The sequence below is a fragment of the Coffea arabica genome, chromosome 6c (genome assembly GCF_036785885.1).
Source record: "Coffea arabica cultivar ET-39 chromosome 6c, Coffea Arabica ET-39 HiFi, whole genome shotgun sequence".
NCBI lineage: Eukaryota > Viridiplantae > Streptophyta > Magnoliopsida > Gentianales > Rubiaceae > Coffea > Coffea arabica.
In genome coordinates, this window is record NC_092320.1 from 9,163,171 (window position 1) to 9,173,448 (window position 10,278).

Here is a 10,278-nt window from a genome sequence, read left to right on the forward strand (position 1 = left end):
CTTGTTCATATTTGTACTAGCTAGCAGAAGTCTTTGGTCGTTGATAATTAAATGGCGGACCCTAGAGCCCGGCATAGAATAAACAAATCAAAACATGGTGCCCCACGGAAGAAAAAAGAGCCAGACAAAGAGATTCTTACAATGCTAACTGCCAAGTAATTAGCCACCAGTTCGATACTAGCATAATTAATTTGGCAGTATAGCTACAAAAAGCAATAGGAAGTTGATCATCTTTTACTTTTGTTTCTGTATTATATGTCGGTATAGGATATTATTTTCCTTAATAAGCTGATTGCACTGATAATGCAATTCAAAAGTTAATCGAAATCCTGTCAATCACCAATCAAGAAGTCTGATCGAGTGAATCCGCTTTGGGAGTCGAAACTGATGTCGTGATTATCAATCACAAATTCACAATAATGCACTACTATATAGACTTCACGCCTTGACGAGTTGGCCGCAGTACCCGGTTCATTTGAAAATTAAAAGACCACGTTGAATGGTGGGAACACGGAAATTTTCCTGATTACGTGAACTCATTAATTCCTTTTCCAAAAGGAAAAAAATCTTTTTAGACCAAGGGTGCATTTGATAAAACTGAAATTTGAAAATTAAAATCTGAAATTTGAATCCATTAATTTATTGAATCGTTAAGTATTAAATCAAATATATTTGAGTATATATTACATTTAGTGACGGATAAATAGTTTATCACTTATTTTTTAGAGTTTACCTAAAAAATTCAGTGTTACTTATTTAATTCAATGTTCAATTTTTTGTTGTCAAACACATCTGAACATATTGACATCTGAATTCATTAATTTTAAATTTTGAATTGGGTTATCAAACAAGACCTTAGTCACGTAAAAAAAAATAACTTTGGTTTCTTAACCCAATCCTTATACACCCCCGCCGCCTTCCAAAAATTAAAAAGGAAAAAGAAAAATACCCACCCAACATGAAAAAGAAAAAGGCGACAAAAAAAATGCTTCCTATGTGAGGATATCAAAAATAAAATGTTCATGGCAATGAAACCAAAAGAAATGAATATTGGTTTATTTCTTTTCATGCTTTTTTTTCCCTTTTTGTCTAAGGCCAACAATATATACTACTCCAATCCTACAGAGAGAGGGAACTTAGTTGAGCTTGTATGGGAGTTAAGGATGAATTACCACAACAATCTATGCTACTCATGTAGCCATATCCTATCGTTTCGCTTCGTCAAAAAAAAAAAAAAAAAAAATGTAGTCATATCCTATAGGGAATGGAACCCAGCTAAACTTGTATGGGAGTTGGGAGGCGAATCTCCAACATAAGACCAAAATCTAATGATTTTTTCGTGCTGGTTAAGGCTAGTTTGAATTGAAAAACAAGAACGAAGGCCATATGTATGGCAAGCTATACAACGTCTACAGATTGTCCAAGTCTATCGATTGCTTTTTAACTAGTCAAAAATATATTCACATGTGAAGAATCTTTGAACTAGATTTTCCACAGGTTGTTGAAATGAGTTATTTACTTGGATAGCAACTGAGCTTTTTGAATAGTCAAGATTTGGACACTTAATTATGAATAGTATGTTTTTACCCACTAAACTAGTAAAAGTGTAAATTTTGATTTATTTTGTCTGATTCCACCGTTAACTCTGCTAAATTTAAGGATCTGCACAAGTTACAAGACATATTATTAATAGTTAGATCTGGTAGAGTTAACGGTAGAATCAGACTGAATAATCATACTTTTAATAGTTCAATGGATAAATGCATACTATTAATAGTCGAGTAGTCAAAATTTAACTATTCAAAAAGTTTAGTGACTACCCGTGTAATTGACGAATTACTATTGATTTTTCTATTTAGGTAGTTTTATTGCTTTTGCATTAAAGCTTTTGATTCCATGTAGAATTAAAGTAGGTGTGAATGTATGTGGTCTTAGGTTCTATGAAACAATAGAGCCGGCAAATATCAAACAAACAATTAGAGAACTAACCCAACTTTTTAAGCTTTTATTGTGATTGAGGCATAATGTGCTTCATATCATGATAATTGGACAATAAGAATTGTTGAGGTATGTGTCCAATTCAAAATTTGCTGCTTCAAGTGCTAATTTTACAAATTCGTTGTGCTATATTTTTACACCTGATAAATTTCAACTTTCTCACAGAAGTTAGTGAGTGTGCTAATTAATGAAGAAACAAGTGCGATAAATTGATAATAGTTTTTGTGACCCAAAGTTCAACCGATTAAAAAATCGGAAAAAAAAATTAACTTATCATCACTGGGAGGAAGCTTTGTGATTATGAAAACTACAGAGGAATTCTTAATTTGAAGAATAGTAGTATATGTCATTGCTAAGTTCATTACCATTCTTTTACTATCAAAATATGTGGTTAATATGTAGACAACTTCTTCATCAATTCATGGCCGAAAGAGTTGAGGTAACTCCCTCCCTATCTGTCAGACGGATGATAAAATACACAAAAAAAGAAGCCTCAAATCAAATGTAAAAGAACGGGAATGGGTTTAGTCCAAGAAGGTTTTACTACTGTTCCAACTGCATGTTGATCATATTACATCTATCTATATCCATCCGACATGTCAGCAGCATTTAGCAATTCTCTTCTGCATCGAACTTATTCGCACAGGTAGATTCTCTTCTGCACATTCTTCGTAAATTAAGCCTGGTATATATAAGTACTTTTTCTACTTCTTAGCGTGCAATTTCAAAATTTATAAACTGCATTTATCTCTTCATTTAGTTTAAAATTATAATAAAATTGCTCTAAAGTTGACTATTTGATAAAAACAAATGCAAAATTTAGTGTAAGACCCGTAAAAAATAATTTTTGATGATAACTGTTTTGTCTTATAAATAGTCAGTTTTTGATCAACCGAAAAAGGTTTTTTTTGGTCAATTTTGAACTTTGTTTATTTTTTCACTAGAGAGTTGACACAATGGTTGAATTCTCACAAATTTCATTCTATGTTCAAAAAATATACATTTTTCTTGTTAGACTTCTACACTTTCACATTTTAAGTGACCGGTTCAGGATAGGATTCGTTCAAAATGGTTGAAGTATGTGGCATAAATAAAATGATTTAAGATTGTATCCTAAGAAGGGGAAAAAAAAAAGAATGGACAGGGAAGCTTTCTAATTGGTATAGATATCGATATTGACATTGATATAGATTAAAAAAGCGTAAAATACCAAAAAATTCCCTGTGATTTGATAAATGTTAAATTTAACTTCCTTTAGTTTGGAAACCTACACTATAACTCCCTGTAGTGTTGACTAAATTGAAAATTGGACATAATGCATCCAATCTAACAGTTGCGTGTGAAATGTCAATATTGCTCCTACTATATGTAAGATGCTTTCCATTCAATTTTCAATTTAATCGAAATTATAAGGAGTTGTAATGTAATTTTTCAAACTAGCGGGAGTTAAATTGAACATTTAACAAATCATAGGGAGTTCATTTATATAGGGGCAATCAATAGTGACATTTCACGTGTATAACCGTTAGATTGGATGTTTTCCTTCCCATTTTCAAATTAGTTGAAACCACAGGGAGTTGTAGTACAGATTTTCAAACCAGAGGGAGTTAAATTAAACATTTAGTAAATCATAAGGAGCTCTTTGGTATTTTACCCATTAAAAAACTAACACATATTTGACCGAAATACAAAACAAGACGCATAGAATGATCACCAACACTAAAGACGAGGAATTGGGCCCAAAGTTTGTTGACGAGACACTCTAATTTGAGAAGCGCAACGCAACTGGGGCCAATGTTCTAAAACGGAGCGGGATTCATTTCTTTGCCTACCAATCAAGGCCTTCAGGGCCCGTATATTCTTCATACCACTCATCAAGAAGGTGTGGTGTGGGCCTGACCTTACTTGACGTACATTTTTTGTAAAAGTTATTGAGAAAAAATGTAATTACCGAAAAACTAATTCAAAAGTATCCTCACATTGTTCAATAAGAAAATAATTCTTTGAATAGTTGGACCCGAATTGCAATACTTCGCACATACTGCATTAATGTAAACGTGAGTGACACAAAAGAATAACTTGCAAGTCTAGGCTTAGTTTGGGAGTTTAGGATAGAAAAGAAAAGAAGGGAAAGCTTAAGTCATGAGAGAAGAGAAGAGATTGTTATGTTGTTTGGGAGTTTTGAGAATTAGTGGAATGATTTTGGATATGGAAGTCATTAAATATTTATTCAAGACATTTTTAAGGACAAAATAGGCATTTTAGAAAAATTAACAAGTTTTCTCCAAACTTTCTCTCCATTTCTTTCCAATTTGGGAGGAAACATTTTTGTCACTATTCATCCTCTCATTTCCTTTCTTTTCTTTCCTACTTAAAACTATCAAACAAAGGAAAATCACTCTTTCTCTTCTTTTCTATCCAAATCATTCACTCCCAAATGAACCCTAAGAGAGTACTTGTTCAACAATTCCCTTCAAAGAATCTAAATTCTAAACTTAAAGCAGTAATGGGAAAAGTTAATTTACCAAGCCAGAAGTTTGTGAACGGTTCCAATGATTTTATCAGAAATTACCTTCATCTTGTTCTTAAGATTTTAAAAAAATTTCGACGTTTTTGGACATATAGTTTAGGCTTCTTCAGCTGGTTGATTCAAAAAATTAAATTTTGACACATTTTTCAACTGCTTTTTTATTTTCACCATGCTCATTAGAATCATTTAAACATCACGCAAGAAAGATAACCACAGCTATAAAAATTAGAAGTATATCAGCATATTTGTTAATGTCCAATAAATCTTATAACGGGAGATAAACTTCAGGTAATTTACACCTGAGGAGGAATTTTAAAGGATGAGGAGAAATTCGTTTCGCTATATTTTACACCTGATAAATTTCACGCTTTCTCACAGAAGTTAATGATCAGTGTAATAATTAATGAAGAAACAATTATTCAGATCAAGTTACACTCATTGACAAGAAAAGAGGTCATTTGTGGGAAGATGAAGCTATGGGTGAATATTCTCGTACACGGCAACATACATACTCCCTCCCTTTTTTTATAATTGACGTTTAAGAAATTTGCTCTTAAGTACTTTTATCTATCGTTTTATTATCCCCATGCAGCATTAATTATTTTTTCACAATTTTACTCTTTTATCTCTCTTTTCATAATCGGTGGGAGTTAGTTTGCATTGCTTTTGGCCCAGTAAAACAGCACCATTTAATACTCTAGTGAGAGAAAACATGGGTGAATTGGATAATTAATGAGGGTACAAAAGGAAAGTAGTGTATAGATTTAAACAATGAAAGACTTTTCTTAATTGGTGTGCAAAACCTTAAACGTCAGTTATAAAAAAAGGGAGGGAGTATATGCTTAGGGGAATGTGAGGTATTTTTAATTATCAAGATTCTGATGTTAATCCTTTTGAGGTAATGGTTGGAAAGCATTTGGAAACTTAAAAGCCACTTTAATCCGTTATTATGTAAAACCAGACTTCTTCCTAATCAGACCAAATTTTAGAGAATCATCGTCCCTATCTATATATATATGCAAAGAAACTGGCACGTTATAAATTAATAAACGTATCATCAAGGGATGATGCCCCAATTAACCTGTCTACATCTTTGTTTTGATCCTGATCTTTGAAAGCCAGCCGGAGTTTGCAACTAGTCGTGGTCCACATAAATGTGATCCGATTCCTAAACAGTGAGATTAGTTCGCTTTCAAGCAGTTAAAATCCCACAAGTGTTCGCCTTGCAATCGGCAGGAGATTAGCATATAGTAATTAGTAATCCATATTAGTCATCCATCCCAAGGGCTGAGCTAGAAATTATGAGGCAAAAATGCTGAGCAGCATTTTGATTAATTAATCATAATGGAAAGGGCATATACACGAAAGGCACTGTCTCGGCCATGGGAACAAGAAGAGAACTAAATAACCATAAGTATCTCCTGATTGAAACGAAGTTCTACTTAAAAAGGACTTGATTTTGCAAGGCATAAATTAGCAAGTACGTGTCACAGCACACCATCCAAATGTGAAAAGATACATAGCATCATGAGCAATCAACCTTAAAAACTTTGGGCAGATTGACTGCTCATGATGTTATATCATGTAAGTCTACCAAGTCCTCGTCTCTCGTGTGCTGCCACCAATAACATAACATATTTGCTGGTTTATCGGAAACCTCCACCAAGAGCTGGTGCCCAATAATCCGCTCCATTGTCACTCCCAACTTGTAGTGTGCAGGATATTGGTACCAGGCACAGCCCTCTACTCCTCAAGTCCTTCTTTACTTCCTCCTCAGAATCCTAGTTACGTTGTATTTCAATAAAAAGAAATCAGTAAACAGAAACTAACATGTTTTCTTTTAATCTTATCAAGATTCCGATTAAAAAATGTAGTCTTTTTTTTTTTCTTTTTTCCTTTCGGGTGTGTTGCAATACCTGCTCAGAAGCTGCCTTCCTCTTCATGCAGTTGTCATTCAAAAGCTGCATTATACACCACATATATATCCCGTTAGAGGAAAAAAAAAAAAAAAAAGAAAGGGTTCTTTTAGACTTTTGAATTGAATGTTCAACCATATATAGTAGACCAAAATTTATTTTTCAAGTCGCACCATGCTAAGATCAAAGTGTACAAAGCTGACGGAAGGGTTAATTATGCTTTCAAGGCATCTTTTACGGAAAAGAGAGGACAGTGAATTCGTAGCTTTTCCAGAACAAGCAACGCTTTCCCTAAATGCCTATACAAGTTAAAAGATCCAATAAAGCTTACCTGCCCAGGGTCTTCAGGGAATAAACAATTCCTCTCCCCTTGAGCCTGAAGAAAGTGGGGAAACAATCATTAATCAATTAATGGTACGTCAAACATTCATATATACAGACTCATGCGTCACATGCTTATATGTACATTCCTACCAGTTATGCACATGCAGATTGCAGAACTCTCATGAAAAAGAAGAGGAAGGGAGTTAAGAATGAAGGGTTTTCAATTCTTTATTTTTTTTTAAAGAAAATAAGTGGAGGGAAAAATGGGGCAACAGCAATCAAAATCCTCATTGACGAGAAACTAGCTAGGGAAGTCCTTGAACTAATGAGCTATATTCGATTCTCAAGTTAATCAAGTTTTTAATGCTTTGGAAATTAATTAAGAAAAGCTGGGACGACTTGGCCCTTAAGATACTAGTATTATTCTTACAGATTGTTGTTGCCTCACATTCCCTGATTTACTGCCCAGGTACGGTGAGCTGAGGGCCTGCAAAATTCAATGGGGAATATATTTTTGAGAACTCCAATGACTGCTAAAGAATGGAAAAGTCTAAAAAAGAAACCAGCTGAGAACTGGTCCACTGGTGGTTCCTTTATAAGTTCAAGTATGTGCCATCACAAGTTCAGCATGGTAGTTTGTGAAAACGAAAGAGGAAGAAACATCACCTCAATTTGGCTCTGAAGGAATCTAATGTATCCAATAGCCTCTAACAAGACAGATGCCGTGTCTGTCTGCCAAAACCAAAAGCAAAAAGATAGAATTTTAAAAAAGCCCATCAAAATAATTCTCTTGTGTGTCTTCTTTTATGCTTAAAGAAAAACTGGCACATAAGCAATGAAAACCCTACATGATGGAAAAAAAAAAGGGAAAGTAGAAAGACAGGTGTCATCCCTACAGACAGGTGCTACTTCTTTCTATGAATTTCATCCAAAAATAATAATAATAATGATAAAGAAGAAGAAGATTCTAGCTAGATAGGTATGCTTTAAACCATACAAATGTGCTAAATCTAGGTTGTTTGTTAGTTAAATTAATTGCTTGGAGTGTTAGAGCTTACCTTCCCAAATGGGGAAACTAGCTGGTGAAGGGCTGTTATTCTGTCCCCCAGTTTTTCTTTCCTCACCTGTGTTTCCAAACATGATATCACAAAAGAGATCAAGTCACAACTTGCTTGGAATTATTGTTATTTCACATTCTATCTAGTTAGATCATCTTGTGTGGATGTAATTCGTGAGAAAAGATGGGAAAAGAATCTTCATGCTCGGAAAAAAGGACAATCAGTAAAGACAACAATTATAGTCCAAAGACAACTTAAGAGATAGAGATAGTTTAGCTACAGCGGAAAATGAAAAACAGGGAAAAAGAATAGGGGATGTGAAAACTTACGAGCGAATCAATTCAACTGATCTTTATATTACCTTAAATGAAGACTGAGTTGAAGATGGCTGAACCCTAGCCTTCTTAGATGCCCCACCAATCGCTGTGCTGTTGCACTTCACAGGAAAAAAAAAATGTTTACTCTTGCAGTTTTTAGTCAAATTAATTTAAATATCTATATTAGAGAAAATAATGGGATTAAAGGCGATGAATTGGTTAATTTGCAAAGTTGAAGAACATATATATATATACACACACACATATACTTCTCCTTTTTGGTACCTCTGAGGATCGATCCGGTGGAGGATGCCTCCCGTCAGACTTACTGCTAGAAAAGTCCAACATGTTACTGCTTAAAGTGGTAACGCATGAGGTGGGAGATGAGACAGGCATCATTTGGGACCATGTAGTTTTTGCAGCATGGAATTCTGCATTTTCATGTCCATACATATTATAGGCGCCATTTGCGGCTGAATTCTCTTGCTTCACATGATCAACTATATTGGACCCGTTTGGAGGTTGCTGCTGCAACAGTTGCTCTTCCCAGTTCTCCAATGTCTTCTTAGCATGCATCACACCAGATTTATTCTGATCTTGATCTTCCGCCACCAAGCCACCCCTGTAGAACCCATATGGATGGATAACAACTGCTGAGTATAAATTAGCATGACTCCAATTTGAAGTACAAGATTCAACTGTACTAACTTGACAGGCGCACACAGTCACGCACAGGGCAAAGAGAAGAGAAAGCATATATACAAGATTTCTTCTTACTTCAAAAAGTTTTTAGATCAAACCACATGCAAGTAAAATGCATACGGAAAAGTAGATATGACGGTGTCAATATTAACTCAAAAAAGGGAAAAGGAAGAAACTGAAGAAATCTAAGGGGAGGAAAAAAAAAGAAAAGAAAAATCCCAAGGGATATATAGGAGACGCAAGGAAGAAAGATTGAGAACATCTGCTCTCTTTTTTTCCTTTCCTTTTATTTTTTGGGTAGAAACAAGCATGAAAACTAATAGTAAGTAAATATGTTGCATGAACCTTAAGAAGATCGTCTACTGCTAGTGTTTTTCTTTTTAACTCGTCTAGACAGACAGTAGAGAGAGATCACTGAGAGGGAGGGAGATTTTACAAGAGGAGTTGACTCCATGACTCAGGAAGCTCCTGGTTATCAGCCCACGAAGATGGAGGAGGCGGAGGCATGTATTGAGGGAATAGATTGGGAGGAGGAGCCAAAAAAGAAGAAGGTTGTTGCGAGGGAGGCCTCATGTTATTGAGGTTCCACCAGTTAGGGCTTCCGGCCATCATTTGCTGAACCGGGGAGCTCTGTAGAAGATGACCTCTATTCATCGTTTCCTTCTCAAGAAACGACGACTGACCCCAAAGAGAGATTTGGGAGATTTTCTTAAGAATCCCCTAGCTCCTTCTCTTTTTTCACTTTACTTTTCTTGAAGCTGCTCCCAAGACAAAAAAAGAGAAATAAAAGCTTTGTAGAAAACTTTAAGAAGTCTTCCTGGTCTTGATTAAGTATTAGAGTAGAGGAACAAGGAAGAAGCTCTCTTAACTTTCTCAAAGACTTTGATGGAGAGAGAGAAAAATTTTGAAATCATGGGGTTTTGAGAACCTTTGTCTTTTCATCCTCCCTTTCTCTCCTTTCTTTATTAGTAGCTTTCTCTTTTCTTTCTTCCCCTTTCTTTATTGTTTTTCTTTTCTTTCTCTCTTGCTAGCTTTTGCTTTATCATCAAAGTGGGTAGAAAAAGGCAGTGGCAATTCTCGCCAAGTAAAAAGCTTGTAAGGGAAAGAAAATGGATCCTGCTATTCTCACCTCTAATAGCACCATCTCTTCATCCCTCAACCGTACATCACTTTCAATCCATACTTGTACTTTAATTCCTTGGGTAAATCTCAGCGTCTTTTGGATGGTTAAGCTAATTAAATCGCACTCAGCTGCCAAATTGCCGAAGAAGTCTGGCCTATGAAATGCTGCGTATACCAATGGTTCTCTCGTCTTTTCGTTTTCTTCGTCCAAGTCTATGTCTATACCACAGTGAAGTCAAAAATTCGAGGTTGGACAGCAGGACCAATTGTACAAGGAAAAAGAAATATAGTAATAAGAAATTTCCTTCTTA

The 10,278-nt window shown here is 35.0% G+C and overlaps 1 protein-coding gene across 1 annotated transcript; it reads right to left on the reverse strand.

Annotated features, from left to right (window-relative positions):
* Positions 1-5,827: 5,827 nt before the first annotated feature.
* Positions 5,828-9,781, reverse strand: LOC113693921 (transcription factor bHLH68-like). The gene is made up of 9 exons (XM_027212698.2): positions 9,282-9,781; positions 8,429-8,765; positions 8,188-8,262; positions 7,827-7,892; positions 7,435-7,500; positions 7,199-7,255; positions 6,776-6,820; positions 6,445-6,489; positions 5,828-6,309 (listed from the first exon to the last, which is right to left on the reverse strand). The coding sequence occupies exons 1-9, from the start codon at positions 9,497-9,499 to the stop codon at positions 6,175-6,177; spliced, it is 1,044 nt and encodes a 347-aa protein (XP_027068499.1). The 5' UTR covers positions 9,500-9,781; the 3' UTR covers positions 5,828-6,174.
* Between the last annotated feature and the right edge of the window lie 497 nt (positions 9,782-10,278).